We start from the raw sequence: 26,439 nt of genomic DNA, 5'->3' as shown, positions 1-26,439 counted from the left end.
CTCACTTCCGCTCCACGTTGACAAGATACCATTGGCTTAAAAAATCATGTGAGCTGATTTGTTTCCTTTGATTGGATTAGCGATTTCATCAGTGTCAGTAGCCGAGAATTGATTCTTTAGCTGACGAAACACTGCTCAGAATATTTCGAAGTTGGTGCCTAATAGACATTGTGTTGTCCGGGGTAGATATTTCAGGTAAGCAACACAACTTTGTTTTCATTCTGGAAAGTGTTTTCTGTTTAACTCGATTGTTTTATTGTTATTGACCGTGCGATTGTTAAGCTGTCAAAACTGCATCATACTCAATCAAACGCTTATTAAACATATTAATGTTTATAAACAACACTGCAAATCAAGCTGGCATTGACAAAGAGTGACTTACTTGGCGAACATTTCATTTTCAGAATGAAGTTGGGTTCTGCTGGAGTTGCTCTTGCTCTGCTTACAAGCAGCTGCTGTATTGCATTGCCACCAAACAAGGAGCACAAGGAAAGAGTTGTTGATGTGGTAAGCTGAAAATGAATACTTATTGAAGAACTTTGGTCAATGATATGAAGCTAATAAATTTTTATAAATGTTAAAATGTCTCCTGAGAATGATTATTAAATCAATGAGGAAATGTTTTCCTGCAATACACATATTACAGGACTGAAGATTTAAGCACTGATAATACCCACCAAATAAAAATGTTAAGTATCTTTCAAGTACATCTTCTCGAACCTCACCTCTTTTCGAACCCTTCATTTGTTTACATTTCATACTTATGCGCGGACATGCACTTCATCACCGTTTTTTTTAAATTAGTAAATTGTTTACTCTGACTCACACATAGCGGCCAAATTGAAAATGTGTCAAAAACCTGTAGAATAAGTAGATTAATCATAAAACATGTACAAATCAGGGTATTCCTTAATACTTTTTACATATGTAATGATTTTCATTAAAAAAAAACTTATAAAACATGGTCTTATTTTCGTTCTCAACTTTGCTTGACAATTTACACAAATCGGCTGCTGTAATAAGTCACATTATCAGTGCTCCAGTTAGGATTTGAAAAGGGCAGGGTTTTTTTTGTCAAAAGGGCACTTTCAACGCGCAGTATTTTGTCGAAATGGCACTTTCGACTAAGGGTATCACGTTTACAGATTTTTCTAAATGTTTAAAAGAAATGAAATAAACGAAACGATACCGTTTAAACGGTATCCATACGTCCCTTTTAAAAGCATCAGTGCCATCACATTTCCAAACTGAAAGTAGTGATTATATCCTGAAGTTATATTTAGTTCATAACCCATTTGCACAATGACGTCATATTAAAACCAACTGTTCTCGTCGTTGTCTAACCATTGGTTTACGCGTTTTCTACTTACATGCCGTTATATTTTGTAACAAAGATGAATTAATATTTAACCCACGTTTCTTCAATAAGAGTACACTGGTGTTAATTATTTATATTGTCTTACTTAACAAGATGAACATCAAAACGAGTATCTGTTCATTAAATTAAAAATGAATGCCGATGAATAAACTGTAGGAAATTTTCCTCATGCACTTCATGCCGACGCGTGTTGAATGTTCAAGACGATTAGAAGCATGATCATGCAAAAAGAAATAGCGGGAAACTTTTCCCGAGCACTTTGTGCCGATGCAGGTTAAATATTCAAGATGTCTAGGTCGTACAGGTGTATTGTTATGTCTAGGGTACTGTAAATAAGGGCCATCTGGCGCACGTGATACAAATACGAGTCTTTTTCAGCAGCTTTTAATGAGTTTTGCAACATCGTAATGTAATGAACTAAAAAGGATTCTGTTGACATTGACTGTCGTTTAAATGTTTACTGTTTTTGTAAACGTTTTTGAGCAAAACACGAAACGCCATCGTTTAAACGTGTTACCCTTACTTTCGACGCGTAGAATTTTGTGAAAAGGGCACGTTCGAGCGCGCGGGTGTTTCTGGAATGCCTCCTATTGCATGTTAATTTATATGTTATAAATAACTGTATTATTCCCATTATTATTAAACAATCCAAATATAATGTCTACAATGAGGATTAAACTAATTACAATGTAATAAGAGATTAATGAATTATCATATGTAAAAAAAAAAAAAAAAAAATTTGAGGGCGGGGGGGGGCAGGGCGGAGGTTCGGGGGGGGGGGGGGGGGGGGGCAGGGCGGAGGTTCGGGAGGGCAGGGCACAGTGCCCTTCGATTTAGTCCTAGCTGGAGCACTGCATTATTAATGGTGTACACTGAAGGATTTGAAAGGCTGAAAACAGGAACTCATTGTTTGGGCGGCATTGAAAGTTTTACATGATATGGTGGAGCTGAAAACTTGCAAAAAATATGTTATCAAAAGAGGATTAACATAACAATTAAAGTTGCCCGCCATGTAGAAACAAGTTATATGTTTCACTATTTTCAATCTTAATCGTCACTATATTTGACATGTCAAAAATTAAGAGGTTCAAAAGATGGTTTGTCCATGATATACATAGTTTTTTTCATGGTGTTTGCAGATTTAGAGAAATGTCAATGAATAGACAGCGAGTTTTTGTTGCCAGATAGGGAAAAGAACCAGTCCCAATGGGAAAAATAAGCGTGCAAAAAACATAGAACATAAAACGTAAACACATTCCTATACTGATTGGACTATGTTCTTTCAGGAAAATAGTATTATGAATGATCATTAAATTGGCAAATTGAATTAGATTGGTATACTTTGCTTGTGTCAAGCAAAGTTGTATGTTATTTACAAAATCATTAAAATGTACAGAAAATGTCATTTGTATTGACTTTTATTTGATTATGGCACAAGTAATACATATAAAGTAATACTAAGTTAGACGTAAAAATATACAATTTATTTACAGAAATTGAGCAATAAAGAACATGATTTGAATGGAGAACACAACGCTGACTATGACCATGATGCGTTCATGGGCAAGGAGGCTGGTGAGTTTGAAGACCTGACACCAGAGGAGAGCAGAAAAAGACTAGGGTAATTGTTAGATCACTGTATGTTCAGTTTTAATACGTATAATTTCATTTTATATGTGTCTAATTATGAATTATAATATAAGTAAATAATATGGTACCTATGTTAACAAATCTCAGTGTCAGTCTGCAATATGAACCCATTGCCTGATTACTAATGCAATGTAATCTCAGCTCAGTCAAAAGAAAACTTGGTTATTAAAGTCTGATATGCAATACAAAAAAACTCCAAAGACCAGTGCCCCAGATAATTATTTCGGAAATAGGGTTTTCACCCACTGATTTTGAAAAATAGGGTGATTTCATTCTTGGAATAGGGTGAAATGAGTTATAAGATGCATACAGTAAAACCATCGCTGCTTTACTTCTGTTGAAGCTGCACACAATTGTATTGATTCAATAAAACTGTAAACTAATATAATTAACTTTAATAAACTGATGTTTCATAACATCTTTAATCCTTGAAACTGTCAATAAAGTTTAAACTTTAAAAAAATCGATAACACGAATGATTCGGCACTTATTGGCTCTTGCTTTCTTGGTTCGAAAAAGTTAGCGATCGACTGATATTATGGCGCAACAATTGCTGACGTCTTTCTCTTAGACATTTTTATTACGCATCGTATTAGAAACTGAAAGTACAGACACTTAACAAATACATGCACAATGAACGACGGATTAAGTCAGATTGAAAACGCATGTATGTCGTCGTAAATAATTTGGTCAGCCGCTTTATTTAACTATGAAATCTAGTCCGCAGAGCGTTTGAATAGCTTTGACTGTTTTATTGCTCCGTCATCTAGGCGCTTGCTGAATAAAAGCGTCGCCGCGTAACAAAAATAATCACAAAAAATACCGAAAATGAGCAAAGTATTTTCGATCAAAGCTATTGTATTGTACGCATCAAATAAGACGAATGTGCGTAAAAGGCAAATCGGGTGCGTTTTCAATACGCATGATATTGTATTTCTTTGCGTTTTTAAACATTTTAATAGGGTGAAAGACGCAGATACGCAGCTTATCTGGGGCACTGCAAAGACTGTTTGAAAAAAATAATAATGCATTTTATAGGTAAATAATGTTTGTCACATCACTTGAAGGTAGTTCTTTAGCATATTTCCTATCCATATTATCTCCTTTAGTTCTCAGAGAAAGTATTATCATCAACTCAGGTTTTTGAAATAACTTAAAATATAAATTTCTGATGCACTGAGCTTGTGTTTCTAAAGAGCTAATTTATACATTTAGTAAATAGCTTTACTTTTTGTTTATGATAGCATTGACATAATGAAGTAACTGTAACATGATTAATCATTATTCAGGGTTTTTCTTGGCCCGATTTTATAGCCGAAATTCGGCTTTGTTTCCAATCCCAAAAAGTATACTTTTTTCCCAAAATGTGGCCAAAAATTCCCAATTTACAAAAAAAAAAGTTTTTTTTTTTTTTGTAGAAGTGTCTAATGTTTATTTTATCTCAATTTTAATTCAATTACTATAAACAAAGTATTATATGATTTTGTTTTTTTAATTTGATTTTAAAGAGTTATATCAAATTAAGTATTTCCCTTATCTGTGGACTTTTCGTGTGGAAAAAAAGGCTAATGAATTTATTTTCCCAATTTCATGAAAATGCCGATAAAATTCCCAAATCCAAAGCCATGGGCTATCTTCCCAAAAAGTGGAAAAAAACCTGTTATTATTTATAATTTCGATTGATAACCTTAAGTATGGAATTTACTTGCTATCAATAACCTTTGTTTTTTCACAGTTGCATCAAAAGGAATGTTCAAATTCAAACCTCAGTCAGTCTGAGTCAAATTTCTGAAAATCTAGGGCCACAATCAAATTCAACAGATGTCTCAATGTAAGATAAAGGGTTAAATATGAACTGGAAGTGTTTTGCATTAAATCTTATTTGTACAGGCAGCTACTTATAAATTAAATTGTCTGCAGGCATTGAAGAATCCACTCGGCCGCTAGCATATGCGAGTGAAGTTGACGGTGGGGCGAGTAAAGTTTGTTAAATACTTGACCGACCGGGCGTGTGCTGTTCCTATGCCCCCCTTTCGAAGAAAAGGTGGCATATAGTAATCGGACTGTCCATCTGTCTTTCTTTCAGTTACACTTTGCATTTAGGTTTCGAAAAATGCTCATAACTTCTATGTCCCTTGAGACATAACCTTCATATTTGGTATGCATGTGTAAATGGAAAAGGCCTTTCCATACACACACAAATTTTTACCCCTGTGACCTTGACCTTGAACTTAGGGTCCGTGTTAAGATTTCGAAATCTGCGTTTAGGTTTTGAAAAATGCTCATAACTTCTATGTCCTTTGAGATAAAACCTTCATATTTGGTATGCATGTGTATATGGAAAATGCCTTTCCATACGCACAAAATTTTTACCCCTGTGACCTTGACCTTGGGGTACGCGTTTAGGTTTCGAAATCTGAATTTAGGTTTCGAAAAATGCTCATAACTTCTTTGTCCCTTTAGATATAACCTTCATATTTGGTATGCATGTGTATATGGACATGGCCTTTCCATACGCACAAAAATATTTACCCCTGTGACCTTGACCTTGAACTTAGGGTCCACGTTGAGGTTTCGAAATCTGCGTTTAGGTTTTGAAAAATGCTCATAACTTCTATGTCCCTTGACACATAACCTTCATATTTGGTATGCATGTGTATATGGGAAAGGCCTTTCCATACGCACAAAATTTTTTCCCCTGTGACCTTTACCTTAGGGTCCGCGTTTAGGTTTCGAAATCTGTATTTAGGTTTCGAAAAATGCTCATGACTTCTATGTCCCTTTAGATATAACCTTCATATTTGGTATGCATGTGTATATGAACAAGGCCTTTCCATAGGCACACACATTTTTACCCCTTGACCTTGAACTTAGGGTCCGCGTTTAGGTTTTGAAATCTGTGTTTAGGTTTCGAAAAAAGCTCATAACTTCTATCAAGCGTTTATAGGGGGCATAAGTCATCCTATGGTGACAGCTCTTGTTCAAGTGGAGAAATATAAATTCTGTTCCAGAACTCCTGCCACAAAGATACAAATTGCGAAGAATTTTTCGAACGAACAAAATAATAGGTTAAGTACACAAAGAAACTGCACTTTTGTTTTGACAATGAAAAATGACGTCACAGACACAGTAAAAATAATAATCGAAATCGGCTGCGATCTTTTCGTAGGTGTCTGTGCTCTAATTAGCTAATCGGTTTGAAGTGAAAAAAACAGTTTAATATATTGGTCATTCCATGAAGAATAAAATTTCATTTTAATGTAAATATCAATACAAAAATAATACATAACTGGTTAATTATAATACTTCTTATATTTATTTTAAAATAAACAGAAACAATAATTATTAATAAAAAGAATAATTCATGATCAGAAGCCTTAGCCAAAATTTACCATATTGTACCCATTTGTCAATCAAGTGTGTCATTCAGTAAAAGTTTGTCTGACATGGAAAAGGGTTCTATGTTAAAATATCTGCAAGGTGGTGGAGACAGGGAACAGAAAGAAAGGTCATCAAAACAAGAAGCAGAAAGTATTGAGAAAAGCAAACAGGTGCAGAAAACGTAAGGAAAGCAAATAAAATCCATCAGATAATGTAGTGAATTTGTTTGCAGTTTAATGTCACTATGTTATGTAGGTTAAAAAGGTTCTGGTTGATCATAACTATAAATATATTTTTAGCTCACCTGAGGACAACGTGCTCATAGTGAGCTTTTGTGATCGCCTTTTGTCCGTCGTGCGTCGCCCGTCGTCAACATTTTGCCTTGTGAACACACTAGAGGCCACATTTATTGTCTAATCTTCGTGAAAATTGGTCAGAAGATTTGTCCCATTGATACCTCGACTGAGTTCAAAACTGGGTCATGCTGCAGGGCTTTTTTTCCTTCTTTGGGACCCGCTGAAAATTGGCCCTTTCCCCTCAGCAGGTAAATTTTCCCCCAGACTTCATTTTTTTCCCCTAAAAAAAACTTTAAATACATAAGTTAACCTGATCCAGTGTAGAAAATATAACATATTGCATAATTAAATTATCTGTTGCCTTGATTTTGTTTTAAAAACAGCAAAATATGTTGAATTGATTATTTAAGACTTTCCTTATTTCCCCCAAAATCTGGCGTTTCGCGTGATTTTTTCCCCCAAAATCCGGCATTTTGCGCGATTTTTTTCCCCTCAAAAAATGCCAGGCCCTTTCCCCAAAATCAGATAAAAACCCCTGTGCTGGGTAAAAAACTAGGTCACTGGGTAAAAAAAAAAGAAAAAACTTGTGAACACTGTTGATGTCACATTTGATGCCCAATCTTCATGGTACTTTGTCAAAATGTTCGTCTAAATGATATGTTCGTTGAGTTCAAACATGGTTCCGGTCCGTTTAAAAACATGGCCGCCAGGGGGGGGGCTGTATTCCTTATATGGCTATAGACAAACCTTGTGAACACTCTAGAAGTCACAATTTTCGTCCAATCATCATGAAACTTGGTTAAAACATTGGTTTCATTGATATCTCGGACAAGTTCGAAAATGGTCCAGATCGGTGAAAAAACATGGCCGCCAGGGGGTGGGGCATTTTTCCTTATATGGCTATATAGGGCTATAGTAAAATCTTGTTAACACTCTAGAGGCCACATTTATTGTCCAATCTTCATGAAACTTGGTCAGAAGATTCATCCCAATAATATCTTGGAAGAGTTCGAAAATGATGCCGGTTGGTTGAAAAACATGGCCACCAGGGTGCGGGGCATTTTTCCTTATATGGCTATAGTAAAACCTTGCTAACACTCTTGAGGCCACATTTTTTCCGATCTTCATGAAACTTGGTCGGAAGCTTTTTCCCAATGATATCTTGGATGAGTTGGAAAATGGTAACCTTTGCTTGAAAAACATGGCTGCCAAGGGGCGGGGCATTTTTCCTTACATGGCTATTTATGGCTATAGTTAAAAAATGTTAACACTTTAGAGGCCACATTTATTGTTCAATCTTCATGAAACTTGGTCAGAAGATTCATCTCAATAATATCTTAGACCAGTTAAAAAATGATGCCCTTTGGTTTATAAACATCGCCACCAGGGGGCGGGGCATTTTTCCAAATATGGCTATAGTAAACCTTGTTAACACTCTAGAGGCCACATTTATGGTCCGATCTTCATAAAACTCGATCAGAAGATTCATCCCAATAATATCTTGGACGAGTTAAAAAATGATGCCAGTTGGTTGAAAAACATGGCCACCACGGGGGCGGGGCATTTTTCCTTATATGGCTATAGTAAAACATTGTTAACACTCTAGGGGTCACATTTATTTTCGGATCATCATGAAACTTGGTCAGAAGATTTGTCCCAATGATATCTTGGATGAGTAAGACAATTGTTTTGGTTGCTTTAAAGACATGGACACCAGGGGCCGGGCAATTTTCCTTTTATGGCTATAGTAAAACCTTGTTAACACTCTAGAGGCCACATTTATTGTCCAATCTTCATGAACTTTGGTCATAAGATTGGTCTCAATGATATCTTGGATGTGTTCGAAAATAATTATATTTGCTTGAAAAACATGGCTTCCAAGGGGCGGGGCAATTTTCCTTATATGGCTATAGTAAAATCTTGTTAACACTCTAGAGGCCACATTTACTGTCCGATCTTCATGAAACTTGGTCAGAAGATTCATGCCGATTATATCTTGGAAGAGTTCAAAAATGATGCCTGTTGATTGAAAAACAAGGCTGCCAGGGGGCGGGCATTTTTCCTTATATGGCTATAGTAAAACCTTGTTAACACTCTAGAGGCCACATTTGTTTTCCGATCTTCATGAAACTTGGTAAGAAGATTTGTCCCAATAATATCTTGTTATCTCAGGTGAGCGACTTTGGGCCTTTTAGGCCCTCTTGTTTTAAATGCAGGGCGAGTAGATTTAAGTGAAGGGTGAGTGGATTGTCATGCCTACTCGCCCTGCAGGGTGAGTGGCTCTGAAAAAATTCTTCAATGCCTGGTCTGGCATATACTTGAATAAAACTAACAAATCCTCTTACGATAGACTAGAAGTTGACAATGAAACACTGGAACATTATTAATTAACTTTGAAAATAAGTCAAAATAGATTTACTCATGTAAGCGAGAATATCAATAATGAACTTTATGTGTGAACACTACAACTTCATTGCTATACATACATGTATACTATAATACCAGTATGTATATATTTATGTCATGATAATGCAACTAAAATTATCATAAAGAGGATATGAAATGTTGAATGTTTCATAGCCCCATTGGCTATGAAGACTAAAAAGTTAGTTTTTTTAGACTGCAGTAAAATCTTATATACCCGCCCATATCATGCATTCAAGTTTGAACTGTAAATAGCAAAAATAATGTATTAAAAATAACCCAAAGGCACAGTGATTTTTTTTAACTAAATATTTTACAGAGTGTTGCTTTTTGATAAGGAAGAAAACGTGAAGCAAAAAACGCGAAAGACCATGAAATTGGGAGAAACAAAATATTAATATGATTATAAAAAACAGTATACAAATTTTGTATATGTGCATGTTTAACTGCTTTCTTAAACTTATACATGTATTATGATGTGCTAGGGAATTAAACTGCTTTGTAATAAACTCAAATAACCAATAATTTAGTTTATTGGAAAAGTTTGGCACACTTTTGGGGCAAATTTTTGTAAGATTTTTGAGAAAATGTTTTTTTTTGCAATTGGGAAAAAGCCTTTGTTACTTTATGCAATTGGGAAACAGCCATTGGGAAATACGGGATTTCCTCCCGTGGCTGTAATTTTGGGAGAAAAAAACACAGATTCTATTTCTCAAATTGACAATTACTCACTCAAAAATGGTAAATTTGTTAGTTTTACCTAGGAGATACAATTTTGAATTTGGATTGTATTAAATGAAACGGTAGTAATTGGGTGCTATTCTTTAAATACATCGAAAATAAATATAACAATTGTGGACAAGAAGGACTATTATCACAACCATAAAACTCTTAATTTGTTCTTGATAAAATGAAGTTAAAGTAATGGATCTCCCAACATTTCACGATTGCAAAGAATTTTGACCTTTATGTACATAAACAAATTCATTGTAAGCTATGGATTGACCTTTTGATAAATATCATTTAGACAAAATTCTATAAAAAAAAGTATTTCAAGATAACACTGTATTCTTTTGTTAGTTAAATTTATCAAATGAACAGACATAAATATATTTGCTTGTTTGTTCCAGAATGATCGTGGACAAGATTGACAAGGACCATGACCTGTTTGTCACAGAGCAGGAGCTCCAGCAGTGGATCCAGTATGTACAGAAGAAGTACGTGTTGGAGGACACGGACCGCATGTGGAAGGACCATGAACTGGACGGTGGGGCCCTCTCATGGGACTCCTACCGCAAGAGAACATATGGCTACGAGTATGGTAAGTATGTCAGCCAGGGCAATCATTTTCAATCATTGTTAATTTTTTCTCTCACTTTGATTTATGCTTTAATATTATGAAATAGAAACAAAAAAGCAGATAATTTTGCGGTGCATTTTTTTCCTGGAAAACACATAATATGTACTAGACATTTCATCGTTATGCAATAAATTTTGTTGAAATACCATAACAAAATAAAATAACTCGCACGCACCCACCCCTGAAGAAGGGTTTATACCACACGGCACAGTCAAACTGTCTGTCTCTGCCAAAGTGCGATGTTGAGGCAAACATTTCTGTCTCAGCGATGGCTAATATAATTTAATGATTTTTAGCCGGATTTTTTTCAAAAAAATCTCGGCTTATAGATTGATGTTGTCGGGCGGGCGGGGGGGGCGGGCGGGCGGGGTGGCGGCGTGCTCGAAAATGTTAAAGTTCTTATTTCATGGTATAACTTTGGTATGCTTGGACCTAGAGTCTTCAAACTTGACATGAAGGTTGGCCAGGATTAACAGATGACCACTGGTCATTTCAAGGTCATTCATTTGAAGGTCAAGGTCACTGTGACCTTCAATATAAAAAATGTTAAAGTTCTTATAACTTTGGTATGCTTGGACCTAGAGTCTTGAAACTTGACATGAAGGTTGGCCATAACTAGTTAGTAACCACTGGTCATTTCAAGGTCATTCATTTGAAGGTCAAGGTCACTGTGACCTTGAATGTAAAAATGTTAAAGTTCTTATTTCATGGTATAACTTTGGTATGCTTGGACCTAGAGTCTTCAAACTTGACATGAAGGTTGGCCAGGATTAACAGATGACCACTGGTCATTTCAAGGTCATTCATTTGAAGGTGAAGGTCACTGTGACCTTCAATATAAAAATGTTAAAGTTGTTATAACTTTGGTATGCTTGGACCTAGAGTCTTGAAACTTGACATGAAGGTTGGCCAGAACTAGTAAGTAACCACTGGACATTTCAAGGTCATTCATTTGAAGGTCAAGGTCACTGTGACCTTGAATGTAAAAATGTTAAAGTTCTTATTTCATGTTATAACTTTGGTATGCTTGTACCTAGAGTCTTCAAACTTGAAATAAAGATTGGCCAGTACTAGAAGATGACCACTGGTCATTTCAATGTCATTCATTTGAAGGTCAAGGTCACTGTGACCTTCAATGTTAAAATGTTAAAATTGTTATAACTTTGGTATGCTTGGACCTAGAATCTCAAACTTGACGTAAAGGTTTGCAAGCACACTTAGATGACCACTGGTCATTTCAAGGTCATTCATTTCAATGTCATTCATTTGAAGGTCAAGGTCACTGTGAACTTAAATGTTAAAATGTTAAAATTGTTGTAACTTTGGTATGCTTGGACCTAGAATCTCAAACTTTGCTCATGCCTTGAAAAGTACTTACATTTCATTTTGACCTTTGAACAATATTTCAGTAATTTAAGTATTGCATTGACAAAAACACGAAAGGTACTTTCCTGTCATTTAAATAAAAAATCCGGCTTCAATGCGGTCATCTCCGACCGCGGAACTCTTGTTAAATATTTGGAACAAATTAAAAACATAAGATTTGTTATATAATAGCTTGACATTCCTGTTTCAGCCATAACTTTGACATATACTATCAATGATGGATTTTAAAATGACTTTGGGCACATGCAAAGCATCATCAGATGATGTGGTCATCTGTCTCCCTACCTCAAGGGTCAAGGTCAAACTAAGAACTAAAAGGTCCATTTTGGACATAAAACTTAAGTGGAGTTTTAAGCCAAAAAGTAATGTGGGGTCATCTACATGTAGGCTTAAGAATACATGTCTTGTTCTGAATGCATTCCATAGGTTGTAAATTATTATACCCCGATTACCATTGGTAATGGGGGCTATATAGGAGTCACTTTGTCGGTCGGTCTGTCTGTCTGTCCCGAAATTTCATCCGATCTTCACCAAACTTGGTCACAAGTTGTATCTAGATGATGTATAGGTCAAGTTTAAATATGGGTCATGCGGTGTCAAAAACAAGGCTACAGGGTCACTTAGTGTGTTTTAAACCGTAAGTTTTTCTGGACTATGTCATTTATCGTTAGATTTAAAAATAATTTGGTACATTTGTTCACCATCATGGGACAGTGTGTCATGTGAAAAAAGTACGTCAACATCTCAAAGGTCAAAGTCACACTTGGAGTTCAAAGGTCAAATGCATGTCCGGGCCATAACTTTATCATTTATTGTGAGATTTAAAAATCATTTAACAAATTTGTTCACCATCATTGGACGGTGTGTTGCGCGAAAGAATTTCGTCGATATCTCCAAGGTCAAGGTCACACTTAAAGTTCAAAGAAAGGTCAAATGCATGTCTTGGCCATAACTTTATCATTTATTGTGAGATTTTAAAATCATTTGGAAAATTTGTTCACCATCATCGGACGGTATGTCACACAAAAGAATTACGCCGATATCTCCAAGGTCAAGGTCACACTTTGAGTTCAAAGGTCAAAAATGGCCATAAATGAGCTTGTCCGGGCCATAACTATGTCATTCATTGTGAGATTTTAAAATCATTTGGCACATTTGTTCACCATTATTAGATGGTGTATCGCGCGAAAGAATTACGTCAATATCTTTAATGTCAAGGTCACACTGTGAGTTCAAATGTCAAAACTGGCCGTGAATGATCTTGTCCGGGCCATAACTATGTCATTCATTGTGAGATTTTAAAATTACTTGGTACATTTTGTTCACAATCATTGGACAATGTGTCATGTGAAAGAATTACGTCGATATCTTCAAGGTCAAGGTCACACTTGGAGTTCAAAAGTGAAAAATGGCCATAAATGAGCTTGTCCGGGCCGTAACTATGTTATTCATTGTTAGATTTTAAAATGACTGTACATTTATTTTGTTCACAGTAATTGGACAGCGTGTCATGCGAAAGAATTCAAGAGTTCAAAGGTCAAAATGACCATAAATAATAATGGCATAATAATTCTTAAAAATCAACATTTAGATTGTTTTTTGAAGACAGCTTGCAAAATAGTCTGTGTCAATGCGGCATGTGGGGGTTTACGTCACGTCTGTGACAAAGCTCTAGTTTATGTTAACATCAGGAAAATGCATGCATAGCATGGTTGTTATATGAATTTCATGATTTAATAATTGAAGTTTTTTAGCATATGTCAAATATATGCTTAAATATTGCGAGTTTTTTTTATAAATAATGTATGGTTATTCTGTACAAATAATGCATGTCTTTTGCATTTTGAATAATATGAAATGTATACAATGTATCAAAAAGAATAATATGATTGTGCGAGCATTTTTTTCCAAATTTTAAAATCAATTTGAAAATCTGTATGAAACACAAAAGTACAGACATTGTTTTGACTTAATACTTTTTTATTTAACACTATGCATGTGATATCACTGCAAGTAATCAGCTACAGCAGGTCTTTTGTAATCAGCTACATCAGGTCTTTTGTTCACTGTTTGGGAATATGTCCTATGCCTGGTATATATTTGCTTGAATTACCGTAAGTACTCTTTAAGTTTTTAGACACTTGAGTGATTCATTTTGAAATCTACATCAATGAGTCCCTGCATGGACTCGCATATTTTGAAACAATGGGTCCAAATTGTATCTTTGTAAATTCGTTACAAATATTCTACTTAACATGATACACCTTAGCCAGGGGCTCTTTTATGCAATTTTACAGCTAAAAACAGACATAGGTTTATAGCAAGTAAAATCTTTTTTTGTTTTACTTTTAATAACAAAAAGTGAAACATATAGCATCTTAAACAGAGAACATTTTTAACAATTCGGACTGATTTGGTCAAAATTAGCCCTTTTAAACAGTGTGACAAGATACAATTTCTCCTTTGGTCAAAAGGTTTACAACTTCAATACAGATTTAGTGTAACAACACTCATACTGTATTAAAGGTGTATAGCCTTCTCGCCTTGTTTTTTCTCCAACCAGGGAGAGCTTTTTCCACAAATTCATTCTGGGCAAAATTGCACAACTTCACTCTCATGAGTTTGTCTTGTTTCTCTACAGTTAACCTGTTCCTGAATTTGGTCAAGACCTTATTCTGTATAGAAAAACCCCTCTCACATCCTGCAGTATGAACAGCAGATGTCTGTGTTATTATATGTACTTGCCTTCTACGTAACATATGGTGGGTGACATGGCTAACAATTTTACGTAACATAGGACGGAATACTGTACGATCTGTATCACTATTATGTATGTACCGTATAAAAATAAAAGATGCTTTTTATTTCAGAACTTGCAAATTTGAATTGTCACTGTAATGACATTGCTTTACTATATAAATAATAACTGTCTGCGCTCACAACAGACAAACGCAAACTGTGTTTTCCTCCGTTTATTCTTCATATTTAAACCACATGGTTTACACCGAGGCTGCGTTATCAATAAATATCTACACAGCGAGTTTAAATTGTTGAGGATCAATTTCGAAAACCTTTTTTGGTCGCATTTTCTTTGTTTACCATCTGGGACAGCCAATTAATTGTCCAACGAACTTTTAATAAAACGCCGTAACTGATTGGATAATTGATATATTTCAACCAATCAAAATACGCGTACTACATTCCCAATGTAGTAATGTGACTTCCGTTCTACTTTTCAAAACAGTGTTGACATGTGTTTTGCTTATATCCACGAATCGTACTCGGTATCATGTACAACTTCGACGATGTTGAAAATCTGAGTTTTTAAACAATGCATCCCGAGAACGCAAATGTTTGAGAATGATGCGTCCCCAGAAAAAAACGTGCGTCCATTGTCCTCAGGCATGAGTCTCCCAGGTTTTATGACCTTTATAGGTTTGTAAAAATCCATGATCAAAAGTGTCATTAGTTAAGCAATATCTGGTATAATAGCGCTGTAAAATATACTGCCCGAAAATTTAGAGTGATTAATTATAGACGAAAACGCACATGTCTGGAAATAAAGAATCACAAAATATAATTATTTTGGCCAAAAATGGAGATGTCCGAAAACTTAGGGTAATTACGGTATATCCGTTGAATAATTTTTCATAAAACTTATAGAAAACAGAAAATACTTAACATAAAGATATCCGTGAAAAACTCTTCTTTTTATGCTTATCAGCTCTATTTCCAAACATCTGACCATTAATTATGAATTTAGGGACTGGATTTTCTAAAAAAAAAAGGTTCTTGTTGCTTTTGCGAAAATGACAGACTAGAGGTCATGAAGAAAACCATAACAAAGCCTTGTGCATTTAAATCTATTTTAAACTGCATGTAAATATGATCTGTCTGATTATGTTCAATCTTTAATTGGTATTTATTAGGACCTACAAGTTTTTTCTATACGTAGATTGACAACCAACAAGAGTTATTTGACTAGATCTATGTTATTGCCTGTAACAAAAACATAACATAACTAGAAATGTCGCGGACGCGGCCGAGGCATATACCCATGCAGCAGCTTTTGACCCAGGGGTCAGATCAAAATTCCAAATAGTGCACTGTCAATCATATGCTCATATCTAATAAGTGTTTAAGATTCAAGGTTCTAGTGCTAATAGTGTAGGAGGAGATAGTGGCCAGGACGGACAGACAGACGGCGGAGATAACCACATAATTCCCCCGCTCCGATTTGGAGCGTGGGGATAACTAATTGATATTGAAGACTCTAATACTGTTTCAGGTAATTGAAAAATATGGCAAAATTTTATGTTTGCAAAATGCTTTCTACCCATCCTGCCTATATCTAACATGCAACTTTTAGACCCTGATGAGGAACAAGATTTTGCAGAGATGGTCAAGAGAGATGAACGCAAATTTAAACAGGCTGACCAAGATGGTGATGGGAAGCTCACAAAAGAAGAATTTGCTGCATTTTTACACCCAGAAGAGCATGATCATATGAAAGACATTGTTGTATTAGTAAGTGTGTAGTGTGTGGAAATGTGTTCATGCCTACACATGTGGGTGTAAACATTTCAAAGTTATACCCTATGCATGGCTTTTTAACAAAAATAATGCCAACTTACACGGGTTACAAAAGAAATAACACACCATAGGGGACAGTTCTATGCACCTAGTTGAAATGCTTAGCTAAAAATGCTGTCCACAATAATTTCAGTAACTCGGTCATGTGGTTTTATTGCTTGATTTAAATGAAACATGTAAACAAGCAATAATTGCTTGTAAGTCGTGGCAAGGTCGAGATTAGAGTTTAGATAGCTTCAGTGAAATCTGCTCTATTGGTGTGTTATGACTTTTGTCTAGTGTATTTGCATTAGAAGCACAGACCAATAAAATATTAAAGTAATAGTTCTTGGTCTCCATTGCCAGAGTTAGGTGATCAAAGTGAGGAGTTTAAGAACATGTTAATGAGAGATGAGAGAAGGTTTCACGCCGCCGATGTTGACAAGGATGGTAAACTGTCATTTGATGAGTTTGCAACATTTGTGCACCCGGAGAATGTGAAACACATGGAAGAAATTGTTGTTCTTGTAGGTTTTCATCAAACAATTATTATATTCTTGACATTTGCATTTTAGTTTTATATTTCTTGATTGTTTAAATGGTATTAAAAAAGGTCACACATTGAATAAATATTATTTTTATGGATCTGATAATAAAGTTTGTTAGAAGTTCTTGCTGTTATTTAAAAAAATGAAAAAAGATCGAATAAGTGAGGTATTATTCTTAAACACTTAATGCAATTTGAATGAACATACATAAACCTTTTTTCATAGCAGGGCATTTGAAATAAGCATAAGGATGTAAAACATTTAAATGGAATAAATACCAGAAGGTTGTTAAAAATTGCAGGAAACCATGGAAGATATTGACAAAGACAAGGACGGCAAAATCAGCCTTGAAGAGTACATTGGTGAGTGATTTTGAATGTGCATACTCCCAAAACAAACAGTTGATGATTGTTTTTGTAGAAAACATGTATTCTGAATACTTATTTCAAAACTATAATATTAAATTGTGAACATTAACTTAATTTCTGTAAATTATAAAAAAAAATGCACATGAACTTTGGATAAAAAACACACACTAAAATGTGCAGAAAGCTATTAAAATTTGAGATGCTGACTTCTTTTGGTTGGCACTACTAGCCGATATATATGACCCTGAGGAAGATGATGATGATGAACATGATGATAATGGAGGTGATGAGAATCATGATGGAGTACCGGACTGGGTGGACTCAGAGAGAGAGCAGTTTGTACTCTTCCGGGACAAAAATCGTGATGGCCATCTTGACCCAGATGAGGTCGGCCATTGGATTATCCCAGAGAGTTACGAAAACAGCATTACTGAGGCCAAGCATTTGACCATGGTCTCGGATCAAGATGGGGTTTGTTTCTTGTATTCAGTGTTATATAAACCATGCAAGGCTATCTTACTGTTAGAATTGTTGAAGGGTCATAAACTTTTTTTTTATTTTATTTGCAACTTGTTCATAACTAAAATAATTAAGATAAATACATAATTGTTTACATTAAAAGAGTTGCCAATGACAAATATGCAGTAAGAATGCTTGGCTGGTTGTGCGTATATGCTGATCAGCTGAAATTCTGTGACTTACTTTGGAGACTGGAAAATTTTCTCAAGGTTGCCGCATTTCAGCTGATTTCGCAACACTCCCTATAGATGCTTTACAGGTTCTCATGTAGTCTTGACTGTTCTAGGCGACATGTGGCCCAATAAAGAAGAGGAGGAACCTGAATGGGTTAAGGGGGAGAGAACTCAGTTCTCCAGTTATCGGGACACTAATGGTGATGGCTTTATGGACCACGCCGAAGTGAAAAACTGGATTATTCCCCCAAATTATGACCATTCAGAAGCAGAGGCTAAGCATTTGATATATGAAGCTGATGCAAATAAGGTTTGTGCACCAATACTTTTCTGTAAGGCTTGTGTACATGCATGTGGGCTTTTGCATGACAAGGTCAAAGATGCTTTGTGCTTGCATTGTTATCCTGCATGTTGGTGGTCTGGTGGTTGGTAATATAATAATTGTATCTATGGAAAAATATATATAAACCTTGATCTTTAATGACACATGTGGTCAGTTTATTTGGAAGCTGAAAATCATAGAATAAGCATATTTTTTATAGTGAATGTATTTTCTGTTTTCAATAACCTGATAATAACGAAATTAAAGTCTTGCTCATATCTTTTTGATAATAAATCTTCATGGCAACACATCAGTCTTGATTCTGGCTATGTTTGTTACCCATGAGCTTAATGACTGCTCTGTAAAATTGATAAAGCACTGATGGTGACATGAGGCTCACACGGGTCAAAAATATTCTTCGGGTCGGGTCGGCGGGTCAAAATTTAAATACCCCAGAAAATTCGGGTCGGGTCAGATAATACATAAGTTAATTAAAATAAAACTAAATTAATTGTGATATCATGTTTTAGTGTTCTTAAATATTTAACTGTTTGTCAAGTATATTTTTTAGAATATTATACTTGTTATTGTTTTAATTTAATTAATTATGAATGAAATACTGAACTGCATATACCAATTCATTAGGTTCACACAAAGTTGTTGAACTTAATCAGCAAATGTTAGTATTACTTTGATTGGCGATCAAAAGTGCATGTATAGGAAAATCAACCTGTCAAGCAAAATTAAAGCTTGTCTTATTTTGAGGTGAGAAGCCAAAATAAATTTCACTGTAAGCTCTAACTGCCTTTTCTACTTTGAAGTCGATATATTTTATAATACATGTTTCGTTATTTTAGTGCGTAACTTCTATTCATTTATGACTATAACAGCACTGCTTAATATAAAGGATGTTATTTTAATTTGTTTGTTTAAAAGAGATGGTCTGACTACATACACGTTGAACATGTAATTTTGTTCTTCGTAGCTTGCGACCCAAACCGGTATCGTTCGCAGAAACTTTGACCCGGATCCGCTGGTATTTTTTTGACCCGGGGGTTCGGGTTTTTTCGGGTACCCGTTTGAGCGCTAATGAATACTGACAAACTTTGATTTCTTTAACCCATTTATGCCTTGCGTCTTAAAAAAACCTTGACAAACAGTGTAGACCCAGATGAGACTCCGCATGATGTCGTCAGGGTCTGCGCTGTTTACTTAAGGAAACTTCTGTAAGGAATATTCTAAATATAGAAATAAATATACTAGACATCCCTAATTTTGGAAATACATTTATCCAATTTAGAAGGATGGGAAAGTCCACTGGGCATAAATGGGTTAAATGACAATAAGTTTAAAAAGTGTTAACCCTATTGCAATCAATTTAATTGTTTATGTTTTATTTTATTATTAACACTTGGCCAATTCCTAAACCCCTTTAGACCAACAAACTCATGCTTAAACAGTAATGTCTCAATAAGTTCTGTGTCCATTTCTTATCATCAAAATATTGTTATAATGTAGTCTCTTAGGGGTTATGTGACATCCAATTTGCGGGATTATCAGTAGGTGAAATTTTCTAGCATCGCAACTAACTGATAAAAAAATTAGGTATACTGATCGTGCCTTGTGTAATTTAATAAAAAGAACAGTGCATTTCAGACAGCTAGATATGGTTGCAGTTAAGTGCATGACAATTAACAAGTGAGTGATTTATTGCTTCATGTATCTGTGTTTCTTCACAACATCCTTAAGAGAGGACTCGTGACAATCAACGAATAACACACTGCAAATTAATAGGCACTGACAATAAAGCCATCTGTACCTTTCATGTATTATGTCAGTTTATTATGTTTGTTCCAGGAGTAAACATTGTATGATTATTAACATCAGAAGAAATAATTTATGTCAAGATTGCATAGGTGAATATTGCAACTTAAAACTTTAATGGATAATATCATTGTAAAATCACATTTCCCTTCCATGTGTAAAGATATATCAGCAAGACGTCTCTATATGTGGACCTGAAAATAGTAACTCTGTTTCCACACACTAGGCTCATCGGCTTCTTATTAAAAGGCACTTTTTTAACTGAGTTAAAATGTAAATCAAAGGAGCAAACACATTCAATGGACCACCTCTTTGGGGCTTACGTCACAATTTTGAGCACATATTTTGAATGTTAGACTTGAGAAATAAGCATTGTCAAACTTTTTAATTTTTGGAGGTAGGAACCCTCAAAAATCTATGAATATAAGTGTCTAATAGATAATATTGGTTTCAAAATATAGCAGTACTGGTATAAAATAACTAGGTAAACATAGGCAGTAAAGATGGCACTGTCAATGCAGGACCGGTATTTTTCACCTTAATACATTTAATACATTTTATTACTTTTAATTAAATTTTAAATGCCACTCACTTTACACCCATATGAGTAAGAAAGTTATAAACATGTTTTTTATGCTCCCGGTAGGGTGGCATATAGCATTTGAACTGTCTGTCCGTCCGTCAGTCCGTCTGAAAACTTAAACATGGGCCATGACTTTTGCAATATTGAAGATAGCAGCTTGATATTTGGCATGCATGTGTATCTCATGGAGCTGCACATTTTGAGTGGTGAAAGGTCAAGGTCATCCTTCAAGGTCAAAAGTTAAAAAAATACAATCCAAGGGAAGTAATAAGCTTTAAAAGGGAGATAATTTCTAAACCTGCCAAATGATATATTGAAATTTTATTTATAAAGCGGTGCAATGAGGGGAATTGTGTTTCTTACAAACACATCTCTTGTTTTATTTATATTTGCTTTATATCTCGACTTAACTTGCTGCAAATTTTCTTAACAGGACCTGTAATTTTGTGGTCCAGCTAAGAGATGTAGCGAGTAAAGTCGAGATATATAACAAATATGAAAACAAAATAAATACTTATAAGTTTCTTGCTGATATGGCTTTAAATTGAGAGGCATTTTAAAAAATGGTAAAAGTAATCAAGGGTATACAACTGTGAAAAATACTTTATCAGCTGGGCACCAACTTGCTATATATGTTTTGTTTGGAAATGTTAAAGAATAAGTTTTTATCGTTAGGTCATGTTCTAAAAAATTTCACTAAGTATGCTGCATGCAATCTTTCACATGTTACATGCTTAACCTCTTGGCATGTCTCTGAATGGTCATTTGGTGGAAAGCCAAGCCTCGGTTGCTGGAATCTGGTCATCTTACCTCTTCTTATTGACACATTGTTGAAGACACTTTTGTATATATCTTGTGCATGTTAAGTAAAAATGTTACGTCGAAGAAATTTTGTGTAACATAAGTTTTGAATGGAATGTACCCACTCTACTATCTACCACCTATTCCAAGACTTTCTTACTGTCTTGTAAAATGGATATCTTAAAAAAATTGTAATGCCCTAATCATAATTGCATGATTCAACATACATGTACCGGTATATACAAGCTTTGTACAAGAGTTTGATAGCTTGACAGAATGGAGAAAAAAATTGCTTATATGATGAACAAATAGTTGTAAATCATACAATTAACTACAGACAAATTTTCTGTTTTAGATTCATTGCCATCGTGTTGACCCTTTCATACTGTAATCGATCCTTCCACTCTTATCAATCCTTCTACTCTTATCAATCCTTCTACTCTTATCAATCCTTCCACTCTATTTCAGGATGGTAAACTCACCAAGCAAGAGATTCTTGACAAGTACGATGTATTTGTGGGGTCACAAGCAACAGATTTTGGAGACGCCCTCAACAGACATGATGAGTTCTAATCTCCTGCACCAAGCATACACTCAGCCGTCCTGCATATGGACATGTATTGGCGACTTGTGAAAGCCAGATATCTGCGTGTTCTGATATATGTTTGTTCAACATTGAGATTTTCTTTTTGTAATAGCTAGTTAGTTTGTATGTAGGTACTTATGTACTTGAATTTGTCAGTTGCTGATGCTTGTTTCTTGTGGTTATATGCTTTTTTGTCCCCGTACTTAGGTACTGATAAGCCTATACACCAACCTGTCAGGTATTTTCAGCCTTTGTGATAATCATACTAAATTGTTTATGTTTTGATGTTTTTTACGAGTATTGTCATAGAAATTGCTGCTATACATAATGCGCATTATAGAATTTCCTAGTCAAAATTGTATTAATTACATATTAAGTATTTACCCGCATGTAAATATATATCCTTTAATGAACAAACATCAGATATATTTTGCTTCTGATTTGATAACCATATTTAACCCATTTATGCCTAGCGTCTAAAAATAAGGCCTTGGCATGATGCGGCGTCTCATCAGGTTCTGCGCTATTTGCTTAAAGGAGTTTCTTTTAGAAATATTCGAATTATAGAAATAAATATACTAGACATCCCTAATTTTGGAAATAAATTGATCCAATTAAGATGGATGCGAGAGTCCGCTAGGCATAAATGGGTTAATGCATATGCAGTGTCCACAGATCACTTAATGCAGCCAAACAGGCTTATATGTGATGACTCTGCAGTGTCCACAGATCACTTAATGCAGCCAAACAGGCTTATATGTGATGACTCTGCAGTGTCCACAGATCACTTAATGCAGCCAAACAGGCTTATATGTGATGACTCTGCAGTGTCCACAGATCACTTAATGCAGCCAAACAGGCTTATATGTGATGACTCTTTCAGATATTCTTTTATTGTATATTCTGCTGCAAACTCAACTCCATTGTAAATTGACAATGTTATCCAGAACAATACTAAATGTGCAGACCGTATATGTATAAAGCCTGGTATCCTATCTCAGGCATCAGTGGCTTGGATTTCATTTCTGTCCATTTGTGTGTGCTCTGTAAAAAAGTACTGGTGATATTATAAACACATTTTGTCTTAGTTTATTATGACAACCATTTGAATAATGAAATATTTGTTCGCTCTCTTCTGATAAATTATTCATAAAAACTTACACCTAAAATTTATGTTACTTGCAACTCAAGGCTCAATTTATTTTAAATCATAATTTTGAGTTTAAGTCAGACATTTATTGTAAGACCAGTATACCAGACTTATGTAACAGAATTGTGGAATTTTTTGTTTGTGCACATAGTTGCGATGCATATCCTTACATCTTTGTCATGTGTGGGCTGTATACGGAGAATACCTTACATGTATGTCATGTGTGGGCTGTATATGGAGAATACCTTTGATGCATAATACCAGTACATACAATGTACATTGAGACATGAATCGTACAATAACTCATGCGCTCTATATTACCTGTATATAATCTTACAATTTTTTAAAATGACAAACGTCTAATCCGCTTTTGTGAACAATTCATATTAGACTTTGTAGGTCTGACCTTTATGTAATAACCCTTTTTATGAAATTAATTGCCATAATATACATTAAGATTTTTTTTACAGTATTTGGTCTACACTGTAGCTCCAATGTAATGTGGAATATGGGGTCCAAGCCACAAGACAGAGTTATACACGGTATTGCGTTATGAGTTGTGGGCAATATTTGAATTTCAAGAAAATGCTCTTGATCTAAATGCAAGATTTGAGAAAAAAGGGGAGCCAAGACCCACCCGTGTCATATTGGAATCAGCGGTATAGTGGAGCGCATTAGACTGGATTTACAGTGTAATACATTTACAAGTTATTGGATTAATGAGAAGTAAAACCAATCTTTAAGTTTTACTAATCATTTTACTAACAGATCTGGGCTCTCAACAATTTTTATAACTTGTTGTTTTGCTGAACAAATATATCCTGGTAAAAATGTAAATATCATTTTCATATGACACTAGATGCTTTTAAGTAGTTATAGAATATTTTTTTTTATGAATCTGTAATTTTCTTACTGTTAAAATCAGCTAACAGCACTTACATTTGAAATCAAAATACCACAGAATAATAATGTATATATATGTAAAATTGACTTACTTACAATAGTGTAAATTATGATCATTTTTGTCAAAATGTAATTCTCTTTATTGTCCCCTACCGGTTTCACCGGAGGGGACTTATGGTTTGCGCTCTGTCTGTCCGTCTGTCCGTCACACTTTTCTGGATCCTGCGATAACTTTCAAAGTTCAAAATATTTTTTCATGAAACTTGAAACATGGATAGATGGCAATATGGACATTATGCACGTCATTTCATTTTGTTCTTACGTCAAAAATTATGGTTGCTATGGCAACAAATAGACTAGAAATACTGCTGAAAAAGGTGGATTTCTGGATTCTGCGATAACTGTAAAAGTTCTTAATATTTTTTCATGAAATTTGCAACATGGATAGATGGCAATATGAACATTATGCACGTCATTTCATTTCGTTCCTACATCAAAATCTGTGGTTGCTATGGCAAACAAAAAAATTCTGAAAATGGTGGAATTTCTGACAATGGTGGAGCCGGTAGGGGACAATATTGCTTGACAATAGCCTTGTTCATTCAAATTGTCCTTGTTATTGTATTTTCTGTTGATTTGATCAGCGCAAAACCTAAATCCTTTGCAACAATCAATTTTAAAAACCTGTATTATTATTTATTTCTTAAGTATATATTCAAAACTTTGTCTCAAAATCTAGTATGGTATACCCAACCATAGCATTGTATTATTACACATACCTGCACATATATGTGTGTGGAACATATCACCAACTTCTTAGTCTTCTTATTTTGAGGCCTGTTTACATATACCAAAACATGCGAGCATGTAATAGTTTTTTCATGGAACAATAATATTTTCAGCCCACTTTTATAACTTATATGTTATAAATGTTTTTGGTTGGTGCTTGCTTTTTTTCAAAAACATAACTTTTTAAAATAAAGTCTTTAAGTAACACAGACTTTTTCTTTTGTTTTCTTGTGTGTGCCAAACTCTGAGAAATATTCTAACCATTTTTATATTATTTTTCTTTTGTGCATACTTATGTTTGTTTAAATACAAGTGTTTTTTAGTCCCCTACTGGTTTCATGGGAGGGGACTTATGGTTTTGTCTCCGTCCGTCCGTCACACTTTTCTGGATCCTGCGCTAACTTTTTAAGTTCTTAATAATTTTTCATGAAACTTGGAACATGGATAGATGGCAATATGGACATTATGCACGTCATTTCATTTCGTTCCTACGTCAAAAATTCTGGTTGCTATGGCAACAAATAAACTAGAAATACTGCTGAAAATGGTGGTTTTTCTGGATCCTGGGATAACTTTTAAAGTTCTATATATTTTTCATGAAACTTGAAACATTGATAGATGGCAATATGAACATTATGCACATAATTTCATTTCGTTCTGACGTAAAAAATTCTGGTTGCTATGGCAACAATTAGACTAGACATACTGCTGAAAATGGTGGTTTTCTGGGTCCTGCGATAAATTTTAAAGTTCTTAATATTTTTTCATGTTACTTGAAACATGGATAGATGGCAATATGGACATTATGCGTTCGGACGTAAAAAATTCTGGCTGCTATTGCAACAAATAGACTAGTAATACTGCTGAAAATGGTGGTTATCTGGATCTTGCAATAACTTTTCAAGTTCTTAACATTTTTTTATGAAACTTGAAACATGGAAAGATGGCAATATGGACATTATGGACAAAATTTGGTTGCTATGGCAACAAATATATATAAAAAAAAATCTGGAATTTCTGACAATGGTGGAGCCGGTAGGGGACTTATTGCTTGACAATAGTCTTGTTTTTCATAATTTTAGAATAAACATTTGTGTATACACACAAACATGTGATCGCTGAATTTCAGAGCAATGACGACAGCAATGTAGTTGTTTAAAAGACATAAGAATAAATAAGAAGTAATGGAGATATATTTCACACTAAAGCACATACTGATTTCTTTTATATGCAATTTTATTTTTGTAAATCGAGATTTGTTATCAGATATAATGAACTGGTGCTAAAAGGTTATTTTATGTTTTTAATAAGAAACAAAATCACATGGCAGAAAAGGTTTTGTGTCATAGAACTTGTGTTAACATGAAGTTTGCAGTATAAATACAATGTGTTAATGATGTTTTTAATAAACCATTTTTACTGTCAA

General features: G+C 34.7%; 1 protein-coding gene across 2 annotated transcripts; it reads left to right on the top strand.

Annotated features, from left to right (window-relative positions):
* Positions 1–29: 29 nt before the first annotated feature.
* Positions 30–26,439, top strand: LOC127868323 (calumenin-B-like). 2 transcript variants are annotated; one of them, XM_052409976.1, is made up of 8 exons: positions 30–195; positions 405–507; positions 2,872–2,999; positions 10,260–10,450; positions 16,245–16,402; positions 17,297–17,357; positions 18,169–18,365; positions 22,054–26,439. In XM_052409976.1, the coding sequence occupies exons 2-8, from the start codon at positions 406–408 to the stop codon at positions 22,156–22,158; spliced, it is 942 nt and encodes a 313-aa protein (XP_052265936.1). In that variant the 5' UTR covers positions 30–195; position 405; the 3' UTR covers positions 22,159–26,439. The 2 variants fall into 2 exon arrangements, with proteins under 2 accessions (XP_052265936.1, XP_052265935.1); XM_052409975.1 differs by lacking the exon at positions 18,169–18,365 and adding an exon at positions 17,593–17,834.

Source organism: Dreissena polymorpha, chromosome 2 (assembly GCF_020536995.1).
Source record: "Dreissena polymorpha isolate Duluth1 chromosome 2, UMN_Dpol_1.0, whole genome shotgun sequence".
Lineage (NCBI taxonomy): Eukaryota > Metazoa > Mollusca > Bivalvia > Myida > Dreissenidae > Dreissena > Dreissena polymorpha.
The sequence above is the reverse complement of the archived record's forward strand: the minus strand, read 5'-3'. Positions and strand labels throughout refer to the sequence as shown.

Coding starts and splice junctions, on each gene's coding strand:
- LOC127868323 (XM_052409975.1), top strand. CDS start 406: ATGAAGTTGGGTTCTGCTGGAGTTGCTCTTGCTCTGCTTACAAGCAGC. Junction 508..2,871: donor AGGAAAGAGTTGTTGATGTG/GTAAGCTGAAAA, acceptor ATTTATTTACAG/AAATTGAGCAATAAAGAACA. Junction 16,403..17,296: donor TGAAAGACATTGTTGTATTA/GTAAGTGTGTAG, acceptor TAAAAATTGCAG/GAAACCATGGAAGATATTGA.